Genomic DNA, 27422 nt, shown 5'->3' with positions numbered 1-27422 from the left:
TAGTTAGCAAGGACAAGCTACAGGTGGAGAGATAAGTCTAGGAGAGAGGCAATAGAGGCCTGAAGAGGGTTATAGCAGAAAAGAAAAGAGAAAAGAAAAAAAAAGGACAAACTGATATTGCAAGTCTCTTTAGTGTAAGACAATCTAAACAATGGGAGGACTTTGATTATTCTTATCCAGAATGGTTCTGAAGCATTCATACAGAGTACATTTCATTCAATAAACAATGAAATGCCTACTATGTCATCAAGATAGTCAAACAAGCATTCATTTGCTTACAGATAAATGTAATTATTAAAAAAAACACCAAACTTTGTTTACAATGTGCCCGGCACTAACAATTATTTGTTTACAATGTACCAGGCACTGTGCTAAATGCCAAGGATACAAAGAAAGGCAAAAAAAAAAGGTCTTTGCCCTCTCTGCAATCTCTGCCTCCAAAGGACAGGACCCAATCTCCTAGGAGTTTCCTAGCAAAGCATTCATGGTTGGAGGGTCAGATGCAATTCTAACTACAATTGTTCTATCCAGTGACGTTGGCCTCCTTACTGTTCTAAGAACTAGACACTCCATCTCTCTATACATTTTCTCTGGTTGCCCCATGTCGAGAATACTCTTCCCTCTTCATCTCTGCCTCCTGGCTTCCTTCAAATCCCAACTAAAACCCCATTTCTTCAGCAGAGGTGTCAAACATGGGGCCCAAAATTCACCCAAATACAGTCTGAACCAGATTAAAATGTAATTGGGAAATACTTAATAAAATAAATTGTAAAATACAATAAAGTTAATATTACATTTAACAACTAAGTCAGTACACAGCCTGTAGGGGACTAGTGAGTGCCAATTCCATTTGAATTTAAAACCATTTTTTCTACAAGAAGCCAGTCCCAACCTCTTTTAATTCCAGTAGTTTACTTCTCAATCATTTCCTATTTACCTTATGTCTAGTTTGTACATATTTACTTGTTGTCTCCCCTATTAGATTGTGAGTGCCTTGAAGGCAGAGTGTCTTTTGCCTTTTTTTATATCTCCAACACAAACTTAGCACAGTGTCTGGCACATAGCAGGCACCTGATAAATGATTAAGGCCTGTAGATCTGAAACCCTCATCAAAATGAGTCCTCCCTCCGTTTCGACTGTGCAGCTAGCAATCCATCCACCACTGATCTTGTGATTCCTGTCCAGGTTTTCCCACTAATCCTCCATAGGAGGAGTTAACCAACAGAAGTCTTAATATTCTGTGACTATCAGGGCAGCGCTCAGACTATAAACCTTCACTCTTACTACTTGACAAGTCTACCTCCTTTTTAAAATCATGCTTCTCTGACGCATTTTATGCCACTCTGTGCATAAGTCATTCCTAACGACTCAGTTACTTAATGCTTTTTAAAGCCTCGAGTAACCTCCCCCACAACCAATCAGTGAGGCAGACAGTTCTAGTTCATTAGTACTTCCTAGTATGAGAAAATTCAAGATTACTACACAAAGAGCCACTTCAATGGATCTGTGTTTTCATTGATGTGGGCACTCCCTCTTTACAGTGAGGATGACAGTCCATCCAGGACTTCTCAACCTCTGCATTTCTGCTCTGCAACAAATATTTTGTAAGGCAGTGAGTGGTTCTCTAAGTGTGCTCTAGACAGCTCTTAGAGATCTGCCTTTTAGAGGCTCGGCAAGGTCAAAACTATTTTCATCATAATAAGATGTTGTAATTCCTAATGTGATAAATACAGATAGATATAACCCACACAAAGAAAAGCTCTTGTGGGTGAGGGTCCTCAATCAGTAAAGAAGTACTGAGACCAAAAAAGTTTGAGAACCTCTGTTTCTAGAGGGTCCCACCCAGCATGCTAGAGACCTTCCTCTGGGTCTCTTTAACATGCAACATCAGTGATTGATGGTGAGGTGAAGGTGACCCCACAGCCTCACTCACTTACCAGAGTTTGCAGTACACTCAGTGGCAAGTGTACCTTTCACTGGAAATGATTCAAGCAGAGTTCACAGACACAGCAGGCTGGCCCTCCAGGTGATGATTTGGCCATGGCAAATCATGAAAGGAACTACAATCCTCAGAAGTTCTGCATTTGAACACATTCGTTTTTCATAGAAGAAATAACTATAGGAACTACAGCATCTCTATAGCATAAATGACAGTTATGGAAAATGCCTGGTCCTGGAGAAAAAAGTCATTTTAAAAAACCATTCCACTATACTAATCTGTTAGGAGATTCTAAAGAGCTGGTAAAATTATGAACGTCAGGGAAAGACACTGTGTCTTCTTGATGAAGTTCTCTCCCTCTCTCAGCTCACCTGCATGATCTAGTTTAAAGAGGAATGGATTTAAAGTCAGGGGAACAGGATGCAAATCACAAATTCTGGGCCTCAATAACCTTATCTGCAAAATGAGTAAGCTGAGGCCAAGAGAGCTTAAATTACAGATAATAAGTAGCAGGGTGGGGACTTGAACCCAAACTATTTGACTCCAAATCATCATTTTTTTCATATGTACCAGGCATTCTTAACTTTTTGTGTGTCATGGACCCTTTGAACAAATCTGGTGAAGTCTATGGACCTCTTTCTCTGAATGTTTTTAAATGCATAAAATAGCAGGGATTACAAAGGAAGACCATTCTATTGAAATATAGTTACAGAAATATTTTTTCAAACACGTTCATGAACCCCAAATTAAGAACTCCTGCTGAGGTAGGCATCATACTTTTAAACTTATTCTGAATCCTAAATACCATGCTTCTGTAACTATGATGTTTATTCAGTAAGTTCTCCAGACCAATACAACAGTCCAGAATTTTTATGTTTTTACATTTTAGTCAAGATATATGATTACCATCTGCCTTTCAACTTCCAGATTTAAATTAACTAATACAGAAAATACTCAAAAGACTTTTTTTGCTTTCAATCACAGGAGAAAGATCTTTTCACCCAGGAATTCAAGGGCAATACTTTTTTTTTTCTTGACCAACTGTTTAAAATAAATGATACCCCTCTTTCTCTAGTACTTGAGAAATACACCAAGACAAACACCAAGCTAGCAAACAACAAACATGAAGTACATTCCTGTGGCCTGAAATTCTTCATCATCCTTTACCCAACTAAAAATATATTCCTGTTACCCCAAGTTAAGGGCCCTAAAAACTCTTTAGTCCTCAGGCTTGGGCCTGCTCTGCAATCAAGCAAGGGATGTTTCTAAGTTCTGAAATAACAACTTCGAGGTGTTCAAGGTGGCAAGTGAGGAAATGTTTAATAAGAACTTTCAACACAGGATCTTAAACTGCTCCATCCACTGCCAGAGCTTGGGAATCAGTGCCCCCAGGACAACTGTGAACAAGACTGTCTGTGCCAGGGATGGAGGTGTGAACCAATGAGAAAACTTGCCTCCACCTTCCAAATTACCATTTTTATATAGGTTAAGATACAGTTTAACAAACGAAAAAAGGTTTTAGGTAGAATGTGTTTTTTCATTCCATCTATTCATCATATTTTCATTCATTCTTAAAATGACTGACAGGTAAATTGATACATTAATATATTAAAAATTAAAAAACAACAACAACAACAACAACAGAAAGGCCTCCATGGACTTGGGAAGATTTAAGGGAAGACATGGAAGGCTTTGGATCCATGTAAGGGAGGAATCACTCATACCAATCAAGACACTACTGACATTAAAGCAAGGTGCTATTCAGAATTACAAACAGGATAAAACTCAGTTTCCCTACAATGTCTTATCTGGGGAAAAAACATGTATGTAAATAATCATTTTATGTATCAATGCTCCATAACATACAGCCAACTTATTCACAGCAGCATATATTGTACATCTTCCTATGTATCTCCACATTGCCCTTCCTATCTCAAGTAAGGTCCTTAAGTCAGGGACTGTCATTTGTCTTCGTATCTCTAGAAGATGGCACAGTGCAAGCATATGTGGGTGCTTAATAAACACTTGTTGATTGATGGCTGCAGATGGCAACCCTTCCCAGCCTACTCAGAGATTCTTCTCTCAGTTGTCCCAATAAATCCCATTTAAAGAGGGGCAAAGTGTTGACTTTTCCTCAGGGCATTTTACATTTTTTAGGTTCCTAGGTAAAGCATTCAGGTAGTCTCCAGTTCACTTTCCCCCTCAACACCATCTACACACTAGGAGGTAGGGCTGGGCCTAGAGTCAGGAACACCAGAGTTCAAATCTCCACTCAGGCACTTCCTAGCTGTGTGATCCTGGGCAAGTCACTTATCCTGTACCTCAGTTTCCTCAGCTTTAAAATGGAGCTAATAACAGCACCTACCTCCCAAGGTCCTTATGAAGATCAAAAGAGATAAAATTTGTGAACTGCTGTAGTAAGTGCTTCAAAAATGCTTATCCCCTCCCCCATATTTCCTTGAGTATATCCTCTGTGTCACATTTTTCAGTTGTTTCAGTTGTGTCCAACTCTTTGTGACCCCCATTTGGAGTTTTCTTGGGAAAGATACAGCAGTGGTTTGTCATTACCTTCTCCAGCTCATTTTAAGGATGAGGAAACTGAAGCAAACAGGGTTAATTTAAGTGACTTCCCCAAGATCACACAGCTATCGTCTGATGCCAATTTGAACTCAGGTCTTCCTGAGTCTAGGCCCAGCACTCTATCCACTGTACTTCCTGTCACTTATTTGATACTGGTCATTCTTGGTGATATTCTATTGCCTACTCATCTCTACACCCCCTCCCCACTCCTCACCCCCAATTTTTCTACTGGACATTTTATAAAGAAACAAAACGATATTCAGGGACTTTCAGTGGCATGCCCAATCACAGAGCTAGCATGTAAGTGGTAGAGGTCCAACTTCTATAGTGTGTAAAGATTTTCTCCAGTACATAATTTAAATTCCTGAAAATCATGCTACTATTTAGGAACACAGATTTGCATTTATTTATCTGTGCATCAGTTGCTTCCTTCCAGTAGAATATAAACTTCTTGAAAGCAGGGATTGTAGCGGTTTGTTTTCCCTCCTTTCACATCCCTAGCACCTAGCAGTGGCTGGTATATAGAACACCTAACTCTCCTGTCTGATATTTTAGGCCAGTCTTCTTCTATCTCTATGATTTTGATTAAGCTGTCTACCCCCATACCTGGAAAAATGGACTATCTCCTTCAAAGTCCAACTGAAGTACCCCCTTCTTTTGAAGGCCTTCCCTGTGGCCCATGTGAAAAGCAATCTCTCCCTTCCTTAAATTTCTCATGGTAGTTTGTTTGAACCTCTCCATTCTGCCTCATACCACTGTTATTACAAAAAATTTTACTTGTCTGTTCTCAAAACCAGCTAGCTGTTCCCCTACCCCCATTATGTAAAGTCCTTGAAAGACAGGGAACAAAGTTTTATTTCATAATAGTATCCTCACTGCCTAAGCACAACATTTTAAGAAAGATTTCTTTCAATTCAATTTAAACATCAAACAAGTAAAGATAAAAGAGCCAAAAGTTTTGGATAGACATGGCTTAGTTTTTTTTTACTGAAGCCATACTAGTACCCTATAACAGAGCATAAATGCAAAAAAGGGAAGTTGATACTCAGTAGTATATGAAATCAACTGTCAGTTTTTGAGGGGGTGGGGAAGAGAAGGGTTACCATACAAGTATAGGTTACCACTTATGTCAGCACATAAACACTCCCTACTGAGCAAGGACTTGTAAACTTTTTTTTTTTTAGAAATTGCAAATATCAAAACAAAAAGAGCTCCAAGGATCCATTGTCCCAAATTGTTCACCACTGGTCCCTTATGTTTTTCCCAATACTTAAATGGCAATTGACCCTCAAAAACCCAGCTTTTCTCAGTATCACAGGGAGTTACTTTCCGCTCTAAAATACACTAGCAGTAAACTTGTGCTACTCCTAGGACAGAGAAACCACAATATTTAGAAATGAGACTTATCTGGTGCCAAATTAGGGGACAAAGGTCACCTTCCTTCAAAATACAAGACATAAGTGCAGCCAAACCTGAAATGGGGTTTTCTTTCACTTGAATCCAAGGAGAGCCTTTATAATATTTATAAATCTTAATCTAACTGGGTTTGAGTCTCTCAGACAATTGAAGACATTTCCTGTGCTTAGGCCCCACCCTTCAACACCCCCCCCTTAAGAATAAATAGCCTTTTGTTATGGGTAGACAAAGGCAAAGCTCCTCTCAAAACTTTTCCCTAGTTTTACTTTTTTTTTTTTTGGTAAAGGCTAAGCCTACTACAGGGGACGGCTTAAGAGGCAAATAGGAAGCTGCTGTTTTTTCCAACCTAGCATTACAGTCTTCCCACATTGCACCCCAGCCCCAAAGAGACACACATTTCTTTCCTCTTCCAAGGCATTAAGGGAAAAAAAAGGCAAACTTAGGGATGGGGGTGAGAGTGGGGGGTGGAGAAGGGGTAACTTCCGAAGGGAGTGAAACCAGTTTCTGAAACTTAAAGTTGCAGAGGCCCTTACCCTAAATCCGAAAGGTAATGAGCAAACCACAACCATCCAGGACGCCTCATCCAACTTGCTTTCTTAAAATAACCCTGAATTCTGAGAGCTTAATCAGAATGAAGGAGAAGACATGTACTTTTCCCCTCACAAGTCTATCTTAAAGCTTCCTTTTTGGTAACTTGGCCAAAAAATGTTGGATACTCTAACAAATGTTTAACTTTGTCATTTTCTCTCTCTTTTTCCATGTCATTACTGTCAGCTATTTCATAAAATAAATAAACCTATGAATGAAATATTCCTTCCCTCTTCCTCCTCCCCCCAGCTTAACATCCTTAAAGCAGAGCTTCTTCCTTCCTTCTTACAGGAACCACATTTGTGGCAACGAGAAGAGTTAAAATAAGAAACATACACAATATACTAGACTAATTTTTCATAGCATTTGATCCATGCTGGGCCTTTTTACTGATTCTAGAGATTTTTAAAATGAAGACGTTCTGTTCCCAGTTATGAATCCTTTTTCTCATGTTATAAATCTTACAATATTGCCTTAGTCCATCACTTCAGTTTAGAAGTCAAGGGAATATTAAGTTTGGCATAGCCAGAGCAAAAAACCATGTTCTCAGCCATTCAATATAACTGCAGCTGGCACTACAGTGGAGACTTTTTAAGTCAACTTAATCCCATATTTTGACACCTATACCTTAGACCTGTGCAACCTACTCTGAAAATCGAAAATACAATTCCCAATGGTATTCTCCTGATATCATGATGATATGAAGAAATCCACTCTATATTACTCCAATTGAAAACAAGTGGCTACCACAATAACTTGTTTTATCAGGCAAAATTGACAGGAAGGGCTGCAGGATAAATTGTGTTCCTCACCTCCTCCAACCCTCCCCCCACCCACACAATACATCAAAAGAGTTAAAATTCCAAGATTAAGCACCAAGTCAAAACTGTAATTTAAAGAAGCCTTAGAAACAAAAAGACCACTCCCTCCTCCCCTTTCCTATTGTTCTAAATCACAGGGTCTGTGAGAGTCCTCTTAACACCTTTAATGTTTCTCACAGTGGCTGGTATGGGGATGGGAGAGAAAGGGGTATGTTTGTTTGGATGCTAGGTATCAGACAGCAGTATACCAATAAGAGTATTTTCATGAGGGGGGGTGGTGTTGGAGTGAGAAACCGCCTAGACAGGCAGATACCTGCCAACCAGGAGAGCCATGAGGACACTAGAGAAAGACCTTAGTCAAAAATTCTTCTCTAAAAGAAAAAGGTAAGAGTAGGCTTGAAAAAAGATATATACTAAATTAGGAAGAGCCCTGCCAACTAGTGGCAATTAGATGGGCCTGCCAAGCAGTTTCAGCCTTGGGTCTTCATTAGGATCATATACCATATGGCATAAATAAAGCATTCGGAACACTCCGCCCTAACATAGCATCACATCAAGACAAAGCTTTCAGAAAAGGGGGGCGCGAATGGGGGGGGGGGCTTACCTTGGAGTTGTTTGAACCTTCCTTCTAGCTGATTATAATTGTAAGGCACCTGACTCGTATACCCAGGAGACAACTGCCCTGAGATACTGGACGTTCTTTGTAATTCCATTATGCCCAGCGTAACCTCCCGACGGACGGCAGCAGGAAAAACCCACTCCTGCCCCCTCCAACATCCATCCAACACCAGCACCCCCAGAAAAGCAGCTTCCTCGGGGGCTGGTGGGCTCCTGTTGCCCCTGGAGGGCTGGCTTAAGCTGGACCTCCCGTAGATAAAGCTTCGGTCTCAAGAGCCCAGCAAGCGCGTCGGGGCGATTTTGCAGGGGGGCTGCAGCGGAATCCGGCTGAATCCAGGGCGGATTTCCCACTTGGACGGGCAGCTTCCTCCTTGTTCCTCTTCCTCGGGGTACCCCAGCCTAAAGCTGAGAATTTTTTTTAAATGACCGACCCAAAAAGAGGGGTTTAAAAAAAAGGAGAGTCCACTGGGCGCCAAATCCTACTTTTTAAAGAAATATTAAGTAGGAGAGAGAAAAAAACAGCCAAGCATGCTACTTCCATTCACCACTCCCCTCCAAAGCTTCCAGGGGCAGCAGGAGCACACCTCCCTCCTCCTCCTCCAACCTTTCTGCAGCGGCTGCGGGTTTGTAATTTAATCAGTAGCCACTCACTGTGTATTTAGTGGTGATGTCACTTGATTAGCATAAAGCATTGTAGAGGAAACGAAGGCCGTACCACAGGGCCGGGGTGCAGGGGAGAAGGGAACGAGAAGGCGGGGTGAAACGGCACCTTGGGCGGCCTTTCCCGTACGCGGGAGCCGCCGGAGGATGGAAAGGGGGACTCCTCCCGGGCAATCGCGCCGCGGAGACGGGGTGCGAGGCGCGCTGCGGGAGGGTGCCCGGCGGAGCCCGCCCCGAGGGGGGAGGCGAGCCTCGCGGTTGGTACCTTCCTAAACAAAGCTGGTGGAATTACAATCTTTTGTTGGGAGCCTCATGTAACGGAAAAGTCTCCGATTACTATCGCATGAAAAGGAGAGCCCTCCCTGGTTCCGTTGGCCTGGGGAGGGGTTTGGTAAGAGACCCCGCCAGGTGAGGGGGAACCTGCGCTCATTCACTATTTAGTGCTTTCCGGGTTGCGGCTGCAGCTGCTGGTCGGAGATAACGTGAGCCTAGGGGACCTTGCACCTGGGGCGGCTGGCAGGCCGACGGACAGGCTCCTCCCGAGGGCGCCAATCGGCAGCCCGGGGATGGCGGAGCGGGAATCTCTGCGGCTGGAGCCCGACCGGGTTGCGGACGTTTACGGAAGCGCTATGCGCTGATGGCCACTTGAAGTCCGAGCCGTCTTTCTTCGCGACATCCCGATGTCCTTTCCGCTGCCGTCTGACAAAGTTCCACCAGGATCCGGAGCAATTCCTAGAAACCTACCCTTCAAGCACACACATTTCACATCCGGTCCACGTGTGGTGTAACCATACAGGTTAAATCAGACTTAGACTGCATTAATTTGAGAGACTGCCATCTCAGAGGGGGTTAAAAAAATCCCTGAATTTTACATCGTGATTGGAATAGAATAAATCATATTTACATAGGACTTTACTGAGATAATGTATTTAAAGCATTCTGAAAACCCTTAGCTACTGTACACCCTGTACACAGGGTGTCCCAAAAGTCTTAGTGTAGTTGTAAGCAATAGAAACTTACACCAGCACTAAGACTTTTGGGACATCCCTCTCCCATACATAAATTTCAGCATTATTACTTGTTACACACGATCCCATGTTATCCTAGCCACAACCCTGTGAAGTAAGTAGTGCAAATATTATCAAAACAAAATGCATTATTAGCGCATTGTTATTAAACAAAAAGAACCCTCACAAGGCATTTCCCCCAAATTTCTTCCCTATCTACCCTCTCCTCTTCAGAGAAAAGGGTTGTCAACATCTTGACATGTGACTTTGCAAATTTGGAGTCCTACAGTACAGAAACAAAGTTATTTCTTAAGGGACTGGCTTTCAAACCAGATTCAGAGTTAAATAGCATTGGACACTACTGTAAATTTACACCTATAATTCTTTAACACACAAAGGAAGTGCATACTTGGAGTTACAGCAGAGTTTGGATTTCTAGCAAGCTGGTTGATTCTGAAGAACCAAATCCTTCTAGGGAAGCAGATTTAACATATCTATAGTGTCAAACATGTCACACCTTAAGACCAGGTCTAAACCAGGGCTGGAGAACATTCAATTCACCTTCTTTTAAAACTACAAATGGCAATTGTCTATTTCCTGCCATGCATTTTCCAAGCTGGTAATAGACTCCTGCTGTATCCAATGCTAGCAGGAGGCTGCTAAGTAGGGTCATTTAGCAAATGAACTACAGCTAGACTTTTTTCCCTTACAGAATGCCATCAGCCTCAAAAATAAATAAATGAATAAATGACTAAGTAAATAAATAAAAAAAGGAAACTAGGTGAAATTCACTTAGAAGAAATCCCCCTGAACAGACCTAGATGTTTGCTGCCATATGCTCTGGTCAAGTGTAAATTCTCTAGTTGGGCACTGAAGCTACATCTAGATTCTCTCTGCTGATTGTAGTCTGTCTAGGCAGGGCTGGAGAAATCAGATTGCACAGGTTTCTGAAGGCTGTGCCAGGGGAGCACAAACTCTGGCAGGTTCTACCCACGCTGGAAAGGTCCTGCTCAACTAGGGGGTGCGCTGCCAGACGACAAGCTGGTGTATAAAAAGATCCCTACCACTCTCATCCCTGACAGCACCGTAGGTGTTGCCATGGCCCACAAGGGTGGGGCAAGCTGTTGTCATGAAAGCAGATAGGGTGATGACCAGCTATGATACTGCCAAGATGGTGGGCAGGGCAATTCACCACCAGCTAGCCACTGTTGCCAAGCACCCATAAAATCCTTTTCTAATATAACCACCCTCAACTCTTCAAGAGAGACAGGCTTAGAGACAGGCCAGGAGATGATAACTGAAATATTGCTCCTCCAGACACTAGGGTTTGGAACCCTGCCTTCAGTGTTGCCACCATGTTGGGCTTATTACCAAGTACCATCAGCTTTGAACAAAGCGACTTCTCCCTCAATGAGCTTCAGTCAGCTCTGAATTCTGCAAACTCTTGAGGGAACACAAACCCCTGAGCCTTGGCCAGATCTGGTTTCTTTTTCAATTAAATAAATATTAGATTTATTTAGTTGCAAACTCCTTGTGCCAGGTTCTGTGTCTTACCTACTTTCATACTTCCAGTGCTTAGAAAAATGCCCTATACACTGTAGTTGTATAATGTTAGTTGAATTTAGCAGGGTATGAGCCTAGCATATGCTTACTGTCTGACAGATCTTATCTAAATGCAGAGAGGCTCATGATTTGGAGGGATTTTTTTTCTCTTTTGCAGCCACAGTGACTGTATGTAAACCATAAGCTCCAAATTATCTACAATAATTTTAAAATGTCTGTTCCCTTTAACAAAAATATCTTGTTTCCCTGTCTCCTTCTGAGCTTTTCTTCTGTGTAGTGGTTTGGTTTTTTTCTACCAGTTTTATCTTTTTGTTTGTTTGTTTTACAAAGTTTAGGTCAGTATACACACACGTGTGCATTGTTGTTGAGTCTCCTTTCATATCTGCCTCAATTTCTATGTCTTCCCCTTTTACTTTACATATTTCTCACATTTGTCATTCCTTAGAGCATGTTAATATTTCATTATAGTCATATCCCACCATTTGTTTAGCTATCCCTAAATTGTTAGACACATGGCTTATTTGTTTGCTTGTTTTTGCTATTGTGAATAATGGTACTATTAATATTTTTGTACAAGTGGCCTTTTTTTCTCCTTTCAATATTAGGGTCTAATTCTAGCAGTGAGGTCACTGAACCAAAGGGCATGAACAGTTAGTTCAGGAGCTCTGAATGCACACTGATATACTGTTTTCCAAAAGATTGCACAATTCACAGCTCCACCTATTTTCCCTCACCTCTGCCAACATTGAATTTTAGCATTTTAAAAATATTTTTGCCAGTGGACCTGTTTGAGAGACAGTATTATATCAGTGGATGAAGAGCTGGCCTCAAAACTGGGGAAAGCCTGGGTTCAGGTTCCACCTTTGACACATTTGAGCTGTGTGATCCTGCCTGGACAAGTCACTTAACTTCTCTGTGCTTTGGGCAATTCTCCAAGAGTGTTAAGTTTCAGAGAAAGTGGTGACCTGCCTCGGTAGAGGGAACTTTGGCAGCCTAAGAGTTCCCTCTACCAGTGAAAGCACAAATCCAAGCTCTCTGTCTCTATTCCTTTGCCAGTTTAATGGGTAGGCTCTTACTTAACAAATGCTTGTTGGATTAAACTTGACTGTCTGATGGTATATTTCAGAGTTGCTTTATTTCACATTTCTCATATGAGAGTGTTTGAATTTTTTGGTAGTTATTGACTATGCTTCTTTTGAGAAATGCCTATTCATGTGCCTTGACTGCCTTTCCACTGGAGAAAGAATGTTACTTTTTATAAATGTGAATCAATTCCTTACTGATTTTGAACATTATATTCTTATTAGAAATGTTTGATTCTGTATTGAATTTTGATGAGATGGGATATATAGGAAGGAACTCCAGGTGAAAAAAGCTTCATGAGCTGTGAAAGTAAGAAAGCACAACAGTTCTTTGGGGAATTCTAAGAAGTCTAGTTTGGCTGAATCTTGGGCTCTGTAGAGGGGAGCCGTAAGGGGAAAGATTGGAAAGGTGACTTGAGACTAAGTATTGAAGTGTCTTGTATTCTAAGGCAAAGTCACTGGAGTTTATTAAGGCAATGGAGAGCCACTGGAAGTTTCTAAGTAGGACATGAAATCGTTACATCTATGCTTTTGAAATATGAATATGGCATTGATGTACATTAATGGATTGGTAGGAGAGAGGAGAGTCTTGAGAACATTTAGAAAACTACTTAAAGAGTTGATGAAAGAGGCAAAAAGCCATGGACTAATTTAACGAGAATAGAAATGAAATATGTTTGGAAGGATTGGGGGTTGGGACAAAGAAACAAGAATCCAGGATGAGGGTCATAACTTGGGTAATTGAGGAAATAGTACTAGGAATGGAAACATCATCAGACATTGAGAACTAGAAAGGGCCTAGGAGGCCACAGTGTCCAACTCCATAGGCTCATACAGAGACAGAAGGTACTGGAGAGGCTATCAAAGCGTAACACTCATTTTAGAAAAAAGGAAAATGAGGCTTCAACAGGTTAAGTGGCTGGCCCTGAATCAAGCATCTACTAAAAGATTGAGGTGGGATTTGAACATCTGGGCTTGTGTTCAAATCTTCTTAACTCCAAATCCATCACCCTGTATTTACTTCCTTTACTCATGCTGCCTCTAAAAAGGAATAGTTCTTAACTGTTATTTTTAAGAGAAGGGAGAGAAGATGGTGGAGAAGAAAAAATTATTTGGGTTTAGGACATGTTAAAATTGAAGTTGTAGGATGAACTTCGGGCTGATACAAGAGATCTGGGAATCATCCAAATAGCCACACTAGCCCAAGTCATGGGAAGAAATGAAAGTGCCAAGAGAAGACCAAGTTCAGAATTTGGGGGGGGGAGCAGGAAAGATCTACATTTTAGGGGTAGCAAGAGGTAAAAAGGGAGCCGACAACAGAGACAGAAAAAGAAGTCAAAAAGATGAAGGGGGATCATGGTCACAGAAACCTAGGGAGCAGAAAAATGTTCTTCTAAGAAAAGTATGTAGTGGGACTAGGTAGTCTAGGAGAAGTCGACAAGAATGATTGAGAAGAAGCCTTTCAATGTGGGATTAGCTAAACCTTAGGAGGCTTTTGTTTTTGTAGGATAGTAGAGGCAAAAGACCAATTAGAAGGGATTAAAAAAATAAATTAGTAGTAAAGGAAGAGTCAGGCTACAAGTGTGAAAGAAAAATTCCTAATGACTCAAATTGGAAAGGGATTAGAACAACAGCTGGAGGGGTGGGGAGTGGAGGTGGGAAGCCAGTTTAAAGGAAGGAACTTTGTTTTCTGAAGACCAGAACGTGTTTGTAAGTAGAGGACCAGCAGAAAAGTAGAACTAAAGGGCAAGGTCTTGGAGGAGTCCAGTACGGACAGGAAGAAAAGCCTAGGTAAAGGGGATATTTCTTCTGAGATAGTAGGTCTATGCAGTCAACGCTATGGTTTTTCCAGTAGCAATGTATAACTGTGAGAGTTGGACTATAAGGAAAGCTGAACACCACAGAATTGACATTTTAGAATTATGGTGCTAGAGAAGACTTTTGAGAGGTCGTTGCTCAACACGAAGGTCAAATCAGTCAATACTTAAAGAAACTGTTTCAGGCTAGTCGCTGGAAAATCAAATACTAAAGCTGAAGTTTAAATACTTTGGCCACATAATAAAAAGATGGGACACACTGGAAAAGACTCTGATGTTGGGAAAGATTCAAGGCAAAAGGAAAAGGGGATGGCAGAGGACAAAATGGATAGATAGTAGCATGGACACAATGAACATGAATGTGGACAGACTTAGATTGTGGAGAATAGAAGGGCCTGGCTTGCTATGGTCCATGGGGTTACAAAGAGTCAGATACAGTTGAATAACAACAAAAAGGAGGAAAGCACTGGTGAAGGTATAAAGAAACCTTGAGATGGAAAGGAGAGAGTTCATATCGTGATATATCTCAGTAAAAGTAGGCAAGGGACAACTGGGTAGTACAGTGGATATTGTACTGGGCCTGGAGTCAGGAAGAATTCTCTTTCTGAGTTCAAATCTGACCTCAGACATTTACTAGCTGTGTGACCTTGGGCAAATCACTTAACCCTGTTTGCCTCAGTTTCCTCATGTGTAAAAAGAGCTGGAGAAGGAAATGGCAAACTACTCCAGTATCTGCCAAGAAAACCCCAAATGGGGTCACAAAAAGACTGAACAAAAACAAAAAAGTAGGCAAGGAGGTAATACCTACTAAGAATCTTTTTGAGAGGTTTGTTTCAGCAATAATCTGAGAAGAGATGTTATAAGCACCTTGAGGACACAGCTCATATCTTTTTCATCTTTGCATCAACAACAGTCCCTAATACAATGCTTTAAGCACATATTACGGTAGGTACTCAATAAGTAATTTTTGATTTTGCATGCCTCAGCCCAGAAAGATAAAATGAGGACCCTGAAAAACTAATTGCAAGTGAGCACAACAAACTGGAGCCAGTAAGGCAAAGGGTGTTATCTATGGGTATTAGTTCTGACCTTGCCATTAAATGAGCATCTTTGGGCAAGTCACTTTCATCATCTGTGAAAAGAAGTTTAGATGTCAGAACCTACTAGTTTCCTACTAACTTTAAATGTGGTATGGAATTTTTGCTGTAGCTTTACTCTCTGACAGAAAGAGAGAGAGAGAGAGAGAAAGAGGAGGGGAGAAGGAAAGAAAGTGCATTTATTGTTTACTATATGCTAGGCACTGTGCTAAAAGCTCGAAATAAAATATAGTCAAGCAAGCCAGTCTATACCCTCAAAGAGCTTATATTCTAATAGAGGAAGATAAAAGGGAGCGGGATGAGAAGAGAGGTGATATAATACAAGCCCCTCACCCCACCTCCCCACACCCTTTAGAAATAACGGCAAGGAAATGATGTAGAGGATTACAGTAGTTTAGCCTGGGTAACTGCTTCCCAAGACCAAATGTTCCTGAAATAAACAAAAACATTTCATACGTATTCCTCCTTCCACAAAGGTTTCAATGATGTTAAAAAGCATTAATGAAACTTGGCATGAGTGTAAACATAAAAACCAACTACACACCAATCGTGAGCACTGGAGTTCAGTAAAAATCTGTTTTTAGGAACAATGGGAATAACTTGTTTTAAATTTCTTCTAATTCTAGTCAGCAAGAAGGCAGAAAGAGACATCCAGGTATTCTTTCAATGGGTCAGATGAAATAAAAGTAGTTGCTTCTTTGATTTTTCTTTTTTTCCTAGCACATGGTATACTAACTCTGAGATGATTTAGTATTTGGCATAGGAATGGAAACATTAAAGGAGGAGTAGGAGGGAGACCTAGGTTCATTCCAAGTAGCTTTATGTATTCCAAAAAAAGATGAATGCTTTTACTACATTACAACTTTCTGAAAGGGTAAACTTTTGGGTGTTCATTTCCTGAACATCTAAACATTAGTGATATTGAAAAGGTCCAGAGGAGGACAGCCAAAATACTGCAATATGATGGGATTCATAAACACTTGAGGGCTACAAAAATCCAGCACCAGACTTTCAGCTGGTAAAAATTGAGAGAAAAGGGACTGAGATTCAAAATAACAAAAGGACAAAACATAAACTGTTCAGTCATATCCATATCCAATGTCCTCCATTAAGACTTTTCAGACTTCTTTCCTTATCATCCACACTTAAATTTCATTACCTTTCATTATACTTTAAACAACTGCAGTCACTTCTCCAATGCTAAAAATCATATTTTTCTTTCCACTGGCCTGACTATATCTACCATCTCGAAACTGATGAACACAAATTCAAATAATTTATCACAGTTCTAAGCCTTCCTACCACATTGCTACTTCCTGCATCAATTTTCTTATCTTTCCTTTAGCTCCTATTTACTCCCTCCTCCCAGAGACTTCATTTTTTTTTCTTTTTTGCTTGCTCTTTCTCCCACTTGTACTTCACCTTTAACACCCTCCCTCAACCCATGACCATAAGCCTGGAAAGCCTTCTACCCTATAACTACCTAGTTACTAGGCCTCTGATCACATTTTCTGCAAAGTCTGCCCCTATTTAAGTGGAAATAATTCCCCACTTATCCTGTATCACAATTGACAACGCTCCCTTTCCCTTCCAGAAAAATAATCACAGAATTTCAGATTTAGAAAGGACCTCAAAGGCCATCTAATCCAAATTTCAATTGAGCAAGAATTCCTCCCCCAAATAGTCTTGAATATCTACCTGTGTGGGAGAATTCACTGCCTCCAGAGGCAACCTATTCCATTTCAGGATAACTGTTACTTCAGAACAGCTCTTTGACTGAATCCAAACTTCACAGAACAAATCCCCTTAATAAAAGGATTTGTTCTGTAAAACTTGGACTCAGTCAAAAGGCCACACCCAAGGACCTAGAAGGCCACATGTGTTTTCGAGGCCCCAGGTTCCCGACCCCTGCCAAGCCTAGACCACTCTTCTTACTTCTACTGTCCAGTACCAAGTAGAACAGTTCTGTTCCCTGTCCTGCTTCATAGCCCTTCAAATATTTAAATGCAGCTTTTTTTTCCATTTCTACCCCAAAGTCTTCTCCAAGGTAAACATTTCCAGTTTCTTCAATCAGTGCTCATAGGCTATGATCTCAAGGCTTTTTACCATCCTGGTTTCAGTACTGTGAAAACACTCCAACTTATCACTGACCTCAATAAAAGTGATGCTCAGAACTGAAAAAAATACTACAAATATGTCCTGACCATGACAGACTTCAGTGGGATAATTTCCATAGTTCCGTTCTAAAATGAGAAAAAGGCAGCTTTTTTTTTTTAAAGTGAGAAAGAATAGTTTCTGGCAACCTTTTCTCCTTAAGCATGGTGATTCCAGGTCCTAAGTTTGGTAGCTCCCTTCTCTCTGATGGGTACATTGCAAAAATTCTGTTAACTAATTATTTTTTAAAATTATTTAAAAATAAAAATTAATTAAATCAATAAAAATTAATGTTTATTCAATACTTTACTGGATCTGTGCTTTTACAAGTGAGGGCACTCCCAATCAATCAACAAACATTTATTAATCATCTACCATGTGCCAGGCAGTGTACTAAGGCCTGGGGATACAAAGAAACAATCCCTGTTCTCAAGAAGTTTACATTACATACTCTACCAGTACCAACAGCAACCTATCCATACCACCTCCTTCTGCATAATTCTTGTACGTGTTTTTGCATAAATATTTCAAAGAGGATTCACTCAATGCACCAGAGGTGCATTCCTCTGGTTCTTTTAATTCTTTGGGGATACCAGTACAATCTTGAGGCTATCCATCTGTTATACTCCACCCTCAATTCATGATTAGCCCATGACCTTTCCCATTCATGTGTCCTTGATAATGTTCTTTATTCAGTTCCTCAGCCTAAGTCGCATTTCTTTTAATCCGAGTAAAATAAATAAGCCTATATCAAATGGAAGTATTTGTTTCAAAGAAATAGAAAAAAGGTTGGAAATCACTGCCAGAATATTTAAGTATAGGGCAAGGATGATAGCAAGAGTCCACAGCCTACAACATAACATGTGCCATAAAGGAAAACCTGATTTTCAGTTGCAAATGGACAGTTGCCAATGGCACACCTTTCTCCTCATAGCAGCTTATCAAAGTCCACTCATTGCCTTTTTCAAGAGGCATTGCTGCCTGCCAGCATCCCCAGTTGCCATGATAACACCTCCCCCCCACCTTCCACTCAAGATTCCATCCTTTTCCTCTCCAATTTGACCTTTCCCATATACGCTTTTGTGAGTATTTGCATTCTCTCTCTCTCTCTCTCACTCCTCCTAGAAGAACTGAGTTTAAAACTATCTTGGCACTACTTGGCACCACTCTTTTTCTACCAACCTCCAGATGACAGTCTGTGTGAATTGCTCTGTGGAGCCTGGGAGTTTAGAAATATATATGCATGTGGAGATATACATACATACATACATATATATATGTGGAGTTTAGAAATATATAACCAGGAGAATATGTCAGCCAGTCCTCAAATCTGTGCACTGAGTTAGTGTCAAATAGTGAGGGTAATTGCTGCTGTTCCTATTCTCTCAGCCCACTTGAAATTTGGACCCCTCCCTCATGAAATATGATGAAATTCCACCTCATTGCTGAGGTGCTGAGTTCGTAGTTGAGTCACTGGGCATTAATCACCAGAGTTCTCTATTGGTCTTTTCTTTTGGTTTGTCCCATAATTATTATAAAATGATATTAATAATAATTCTCATCAAATTAGATAATATTTGTAAAGTACTAGCACAGTGCTTGGCATATAGTGGGCATTTAAATGCTAGTTCCTGCCCTACCCCATCCCCCCAAAAATAATGGCATTCAGTACAAGGCAGCTAGTTGACAAGGTAGATAGAGTATTGGGCCTGGAGTCAGGAAGACGTGAATTCAAATCCATCCTCAGACACTTACTGGTTATGTGACCCTGGTTAAGTCACTTAACCACTGTTTGCCTCAGTTTCCTTATCTGTAAAATGAGGATAATAATAGCACTTGCCTCACTAGCTGTGAGGATCAAATAACATCGTGATTGTAAATCGTTTAGCACAGTACCTGGCACATAGTAAGAACTATATAAATTTTAGCTATTATCATTATTATTATTCAACAAAATCTAATTAAGAAAAGAAAAGTAGAGGAGAGGCTTATAAGTACATAGTCTATGGAGAATCTCAGAATCTCACCATTGCAAAGGGCCTTAATGTCTATCCGTTACAACCTGTCCCTAAAAAACAATCCCCTCAGTATGACATCCAATAAGTGGTCATCTAGCCTTTGCTTGAAGACTTTCATGAAAGAGGAATTAACAGTCTCCTGAAGTACTACATTATACATGTAACAAGGCAGAATACAATGGGATTATTACCATCTCTGTGGTTCTATGCTCTTAGTTTCTATGCTACAATAGTTTCTTTGGCTGCCATTATCAATCACACTGTTGACTCATATTGAACTTGTAGTCCACCCCAAAACCCCTAATATTTTTTCAAATGAACTGTTCTCTAGTCATTCCTTCCTCCATCATGTGCCAGAAAAATTCATTTTTTTGAATCCAGATGTATGAATTTGCATTTAACACTATTAAATTTCATCTCATTAGACTCAACTCAGTGCTCTAGCCCAGGGATGGGGAACCTTCAGCCTCAAGGCCACATGTGGCCCTTTAGGTTCTCAAGAGAGGCTTTGAATCCAGACTTCACAGAACAAATCCCCTTAACAAAAGGATTTGTTCTGTAAAACTTGGGACAGAGTAAAAAGGCCACCCCTAAGGACCTAGCAACCCTAGCCCAACAAGAGTTTTTTTCTTTTAGATACTGCTAGTGTTAACCAAGGCACTACCTCTTCCACCTAGCTTTGAGTCATCTGTAGATATAAATATGACCTTTATCCAAGGGACAGGTAAAAATGCTAACACAGATCCCTTGGGGCACTCCAATGAAGAACTTCAGAGCTGGGATAAACCATTATTAAGTACTCAATGATCTAGCCATTCAACTGGTTTTGAATCTACCAAATTGAAATACCATTTAACTGCAATTTTCACAGAATTCATCGTATAGCAAATTATAACAGAAGACTAGGTTTTTAGAAAGATTGCTACAATTTCATCCCCAAGTCTCATTATGACCAATATAAAAAGAAAATTCCTCTTTCTACCTCATCTATAAAATGAGGAAGGTGGACTAATTTCCAAGGTTGATTCCAGCTCTGATATTCTGTACTTCTGTGAAAAAAAAAATCAGAGTACATTTATCTTTTTCTTCACAACTGGCTAGAATACGGGGCACATAACAGAGAATGGGACTGCTTTCTCTCAAAGAAGGGTTCCAATTGTGTCTAGACAAGTGATACAGTTGGTTTGTATCCTGATGCAAACCGTGGCAAAATTATTTTTTAAATAAAATTCTTTTGCTAAATTCTTGGCCAACCGACCACATCCAAACACAAAACAGTTGATCACTCTTTACTGAGAAAAAAAAATACGGCACATTTAAGAAAGGGAAATTATGTACTTCAAAAAATAACTTGGAATCATGCTCTCCAAGCGAAACTTATTCCTAGATTCTATTAAGTGCTCTTATCTGCTCATGCTAAGCTTCAGAGTAGGGGCACAAGAATGTTTCACCAGAGAGGTCCCACCTTTGGCAAACAGGTGTTGCTATGTAACATGAAGCAGAGTGGCTAGGTTGTACCACAGGCCTAGTGAGTTAAACAGAACAAAAACCTGAGGAATGTGATTGGGGCCAGGCCTATTCATGTCCATATTTCCTGGTTCTACGTCCACCTCCCACAGCAGTTGGAAAAGGCCAAGACAGATTTTTCTAGCCATTGGGCTAGGAATTTATAAGGCAATGAGTAGAAGCAATTTTCGAAGGAGCAGAGTTCATTTTAAAGAACTGGGTTAGACCTTTCTCAGTATAGTGAAGATGAAAAAGTATCGCATCTTTGATCAGGATTTCAGTTTGGATCCTGGCTCTGGTACTGTGTAATCTGGGGCAAATCACTCTCCAGGCTTCAGAAGTTGGACTAGAGTTCTATGGTATCTTGTGATCCTGCTCCTCCTAGAAATAGGTCTTCGGACCTTGCCTTTAGGCATACACTATCCAGGATCTGATTCAGACAAATTGGAATGAGAAAGTATCAGAGGAAAAGGCCAATTATCTGGCAGGTGTGTCTCTTGGCCTAAGGAGATCAATAAATACCTTCAAGCCAGAAAAAAAAACCCAGAAAATAAAAGCCTGTGAAAGACTTCGACCCGCCCTTCAGAGCACTAAATGTCAAATGCCAAATAATAGTGTACAGACTTAGAAGTTCAGAGGAGGGAGAGATCCTACCTGAGGGTTATCAAAAAACTCCCTTAATGAGGCAGGATCCAAGCTGAGGCAAGGTCCATGCTGAAGAAGAACTACTTGAAAAAGTTTAACACTGTTCATAGGATTATAGATTTGGAGATAAAAGGGACTTCAGAGGTCACCTAGCCCAATCCTTTCATATTTTACAGATGAGAAAACTGAGGCACAGAGACGCAGAGTGGCAGAGGCAGGATTTGAACCCAGGCCCTCCTTCACTAAATTCAATATTCTTTCCTATTGTGCCACACTGCCTCCACTAAATTACCTTAACCAACTAGAGAACAATTAAGCCCTAATGAATAAGAAGGCAAATTCAGTTTCTCTACTTACATGAAACAGGAGCTGAGTTAGAGAACTGGGCTTGGGTGTGCTGAAAGATGGGAAAGTTGCTGTCTTCCATCCCTGCTTCTGTTACTGTGTCTTAGCATTCAGTTTTGTCTTATCCTCCACACCCTACCTACCCACCTCCTACAACCATCACCAAAAAAGGGGGGGGGATGTCATTATGTCTGGGAGAACAGCTTTTGCACTATTTTCTTCCCACTCTTGTAATGGAAGGAAAACAGGTACTAACTTCCTCATTTGAAAGGAAATTTCTATGTCCCTGTAAAGGTATACCCCTATTTTAAGAAAATGATAAATAAAAAGGCACTGGACCAAGTTGGAAGATCTAGGGTCTAGTTCCAGCAAGTCACATCTCCTCTTTAGTTCCTGATCTTTAAAATGAGGGAATGGGATAAATGATCTAAGGTTCTTGATAGCTCAAAATTTTATGATTCTATACCAGGCCAATTTGTAGAGGAAATCCTTTAGGAGGTTAATCTCTTTAGAATGTTTCCTTTAAAAATAAATATACTGAAAATCATCCAATTTGCAAAAACAGACTTTCACACCATGGCTCAAGAACATCTAGGTGACATAAATCTTGGACTTGGTCTCTGAAAGACTCCCTAAAAGATAAATCCAAACAAAAAGTCCACAACTCAGATTAGAAGTGTTTGGTTGGCTTTGACAGCAAAACTTACCAAAGATCTATAGACACAATCAAGACCGGGAGTGTAGGTGGGCAGAGGACCCAATTGTACAGAAGTGTAGTAGTGCAATGGAAAAAATGACAAATGTGAGGTCAGAGGACCTTAGTTCTAGTACCCATCCGGTTACTTATTTACCTGTGTGGCTTTTGAGACAATAGTAATAATAATAATAGTTAGCCTTTACATAGCATTTTAAGGTTTGCAAAGCAGTTATAAATATTATTTCATTTGATTCTCATGACAACCCTGGGAGGTACGTGCTATTATCCCCATTTTACAGATAAGGAAAACTGAGGCAGACAGAGGTTAACTTACTTGCCCAGGTCCATACACCTAGTTAAGTGTTTACAGCAACATCTGAACTCAGGACTTTCTGGCTCCAGGCTTGGTATTTTATTCACTGTTCTACCTAGCTACCTCTAGGCATTTAACTCCTCTGGGCCTCAATTTCCTCAGCTGTAAAATGAGGAAGCTGGACTGGGTGATCTTTAAGGTCTCTTCTAGCTTTGAATTTGTGATCCTATGATTGTTATTACAATTTAGATAAATGATAATTGGACCATAAATATAGCTTTATGTTAATAGTTATGTATTAATATAAATATGGTTTTATATTAATAATAATGGGACTATAGATAATAGCATTTATATAGTGCTTTAAGGTTTTCAAAGAGCGTTACAAATATTTTCACATTTGATTCTCACAGAAACCCTGGGAGATGGTACTATTATTTTCCCCATTTTATATTTGAGTAAACTAAGGCAGACAAAAGTTAAGTGACTTGTCTGGGGTCACATTGCTAGAGAGCTTCTAAGGCTGGATTTGAATTCAAGTCTTCCTAACTCCAGGCACAGCACTCTATCCACTGTGCCACCTACCTGCCTTACGTTGTCCATAATATATTATACACATATCTGTCATTAATTCAGTAAATATTAAGCACTTATTATGAACTAGGCAGTAGATATTGTTGGGGAAAGAGTGAGGAGGAGATAAATATGAATGAGACACCATCCCTACCATCAAGGACTTTATGCTCCAGTAGGGTAAATGAGAGATGTCCACTACAGCCCTCCAATGAATCTGTGACCTCATTAGTATCTGCCATCTTTCCATGCCTTCTCATCCTTTTCTGGTCATGTGTCCTTGATTGTGTGCTTTTACTATTCTTTGGTTCCAAGTCATTGTTTATAGTGTGATGCAGCCCACTTTTCACCCACTATGCATCTCTTAAATTTTGGGGGTCACTTATAATATTGATTCTTCTGTAATAGTGAGAGTCTATGGTTCACAGCCACATAGCAACAGTGGGAGAGGAGAGTACTGTGGCTAAAAAGGTTAGCTTTGCTGTCAAAGTAGGCTCATTTCAATTTCCTTAGTGCAGTCCAGTCTACTCTCTTCTGTTCACTTCTGGACCCAGCTCACTGTTCTTCTGAAGTGCATGTCCATGGTATTTATTTGGACTTGTGGAATCAGCTGCCCAAACTACATGTTAGAATTTCATTAACAAAAAACTCATTTGGTTTTTCTAATGTGGATTGCTAAATTCATCTCTTTTTGAGTAGCCTGAATCTCAATGAGGAGGTTCATTGGCAAAGAGAAGTACCTTTAGAGCCTCATTATCAATAACGAATTCTTATTCCACTGTGACTTTGCCCAGGTTATCCTTGATGACAGAGGCTGACCTCTTTGGTGAGTGCATTGCTCCCTGTTTTATCCCTCACTTGATAATAGTAAACAGGATAATAGTAAAAAGCCATCCGGGTCGTTGAACTTATCAGAGGATCTTGTGTGATTTTAACATATGTATGAGAGAGACCTTGTTGGGGAAAAATCTTTAAAAAGACATGCACACAAAAGCTGTAATGGAAAGTAAAATATAATACAGACAAATGTGAGGGGTAATTCAGAGAATGGAAAAGATACTTCTAGCCTGGGGGAAGGAAAGGTTGTTAGAAGAAGACTTCATAGAGAAAATAACATCTGAGCTGGGCCCTTGAAGGAGGGATGGGATTTCAAAAGAAAGATGCTGGTGGGAGGGCATTCCAGCAGTGACAATACCATAATAAAAGACATGGGGCCAAGAAAGAAAGGAATGTGTTCTAGGCATGGTAAATTGTACAGTGTGACTGCAGCATAGTTTATGTAGGAGTATATGTTAATCAGCAGATTTGTAGGTTATAATATAGTGGATAGATAGCCTTATAAACAGGAACACCAGGGTTCAAGTCTCACCGTGACACATGGTGGCTTGTGTGACCCTAGGCAAGTCACTTAGAGTGTTCTAGAGTCTAGGCAACTCTCTAAGTCTTGAAATTGTGAAGAAATTACTGATTTTATTGGTTAAGAGAGTTGTTCACCCGGGAGTTCCCTATACCACTGAAATCACAGATCTTAATATCTATCCCTATCCTTGTGGGTTTTGGAAAGGGAAGTTATGTAAGACTGGAAAGACAGATGGAAACCAGATTGTGAATGGTCTTAAATATCAATTTAAGGAGTTTGGACTTCATTTGATGGACAATGGAGAAATCATTGAGGAAGCTGGAGAGTAATGTAGCATCAGCATGCATTAGGAAGATTAATTAGGCAATGGTATATAGGATGGAGAAGGGAATGGCAAATCACTCTAATATCTTTGCCAAGAAAACCCCAAATAGGGTCATGAGGAGTCAGACACAACTGAAAAGAATGAACAACAACATATAAGAATAGATTGGTAGGGAAAGAGACTAAAGGTAGGATAATCAGTTAACAGGGTATTATATATAGTCCACTTCTTCCTCTCAGACCTCATCTGACAGGTGATCCATGCTTTTGCTGATCTCTGAACAAGATAGCTGCAACCAGCTTTGGACGGTGCTAAAGTCTAAAGTCACTCATTGGTTACAACCTCTGAATAATACGCGAATGGCCAAGTCACTTCAGAGGACTTGGGCTCATAACATCCTACGAGCTGCCCACCAGCTGCATGTTAACCAGCTCCCTGGGTCTTACTGGAGGAGAATGGATGCAAGACCAGTGTCAAAATTCGAGTCTGCTCCAGAGATCTTTACTACTACTACTACTACTACTACTATACTACTACTACTACTACTACTACTACTACTACTACTACTACTACTACTACTACTACTACTACTACTACTACTTCTCCTCCTCCTCCTCCTCCTCAAAGGACAAGTAAAAATGCAACTGAGAATAACGAAATGGTGGATTTGTGAATATTTGTGAAAGATGAGTCTTCCTGACTCTGGGCCTGGCACTCTATCCACTGCACCACATATCACCTTCCTAGAGCTATATCTCTAGCCCTAATCTCTCTCTCTCAAGCTTTAGACCTCCACCACCATTTACCTACTAGACATTTTGAAACTAAAACTGAAGTCTCAAAGGCAACAAGTCCAAAACCAAACTCATTACCTTTTCTCCAAGCTGCTCTCCTTTTTTGCACTTCCTTTTGACTACTGGAAACACAACCACCCACCCAAGTATACAACCTTAATGTCATCCTCATCTCCTCACTTTCACCTCACATATCCAATCTGTTTCCAAATCTTGTCCTTTTTATCTTCACATCATCACTTACATGTGTCCCCCTTTTCTATTCCAATGCCCTCATTTTACTCATGAGGAAACTGAGGCCCAGGGAGGTGACTTGGCTTGCCCAGGTTCACACCACCAGGTAAGTAGCAAAGCCAGGACAGAAGCCCAGACTTTCTGGCTCCCAAGTCCAGAGGTCATTCAACTACCACGCTGATCTCCTCACCTATTGATGGTGGTAATTATTCTTGAATTAATAATTCACTAAACTGTTGTCAGCAAAATGCTCTGAAAACTGTAAAGGGCTATACAAATGATAATGATGATAGCTAGAGAGCCAGTTATAGGCAAGTCATGAGAGCCCTCAATGCCCGAGTCATTTTTTTCTAAAACTACAAACAAAGGCCTGACCCAGGCACACAATAGTCCCCACACCCACACCACACCCACCCACCCACCACCACCACCACCACCAATCTAAATGATCCTGCCTTCCTCCTGTCTAAAAACTTCAGTGGTTCTTTATCACTTCTAGAATAAAATACAAACACTTCTGTTTAGCATTGAAAATGTCACAATTTCCTTTGAGATTGATTTCCCTTTGCTCCTTCCCCCACTCTACATTCTAGCCAAACTATTCTGCTTCCTATCCCTCAAAGGACATACAATCTATGCCTTTGCATAGACTCTCCCCTGTGCCTAGAATGCTCTCCCTTTATCATCTCTGACTCTGGGAAATTTTTATCTCCATTTAGGGTCAGCTCAAGTGCTTCCTCCTACATGAAGCCTTTCTGGATCTCCTCAGTTATTAGTATTCCTTTCTCTCCCCCTGGGAAATTATACACATTTTACATTGACTTATTCATATTTCCCCACACATAAAATGTAAGCTCTTCAATGGCATTTATGTCCCAATATCCCAGCCTCCAATGCACTTCTTAGAGCATAGCAGGTGCTTAATAAATGCTTGTTAAATTAAATAAATCACAGGGGAGTTGCTAATGTGCATAAGTAGGGGGCTATTTCCACACTGGAGTACCCTACACCAATCATGAAATCACATATCCAGACAAAAACAAAAAAACATTAAATTGGTAGTGATGCTTTTAGGTGTGCACGTCATTTACCCAATTAGAAGGTAAGATCCTTGGGGCCAAGAATTAGAGCTAGTTGTGTTTCTCCAAGGAGGCCTAAGTATATTCCCTTCTTATTGTTCAGTTGTTCAGTAATGTCCTACTCTTCATGACCCCATGGACCATGTAACAAGCCAGTACTGTCCATGGGGTTTTCTTGGCAAAAATACTGG

General features: G+C 40.4%; 1 protein-coding gene across 4 annotated transcripts in view; it reads right to left on the bottom strand.

Moving 5' to 3' along the window:
* The window catches only part of SPTBN1 (spectrin beta, non-erythrocytic 1), a 273410-nt gene that overhangs the window by 151734 nt on the left and 94254 nt on the right, over nucleotides 1–27422 (bottom strand). Inside the window, exon 1 of one of the 4 annotated variants that reach the window (XM_020996263.2) lies at nucleotides 7949–8569. The exons of the other annotated variants lie outside the window; for them this stretch is intronic. Within the exon in view, the coding sequence (XP_020851922.1) occupies nucleotides 7949–8057 (109 nt within the window). The 5' untranslated portion in view covers nucleotides 8058–8569. Of the gene's footprint in view, nucleotides 1–7948; nucleotides 8570–27422 lie in introns of those variants that run through there. 4 annotated transcript variants of the gene reach the window in all.

This window comes from Phascolarctos cinereus, unplaced genomic scaffold (assembly GCF_003287225.1).
Source record: "Phascolarctos cinereus isolate Bilbo 61053 unplaced genomic scaffold, phaCin_HiC Scaffold_2;HRSCAF=192, whole genome shotgun sequence".
Taxonomy (NCBI): Eukaryota; Metazoa; Chordata; class Mammalia; order Diprotodontia; family Phascolarctidae; genus Phascolarctos; species Phascolarctos cinereus.
This window is presented reverse-complemented; position numbering and strand designations above follow the sequence as displayed.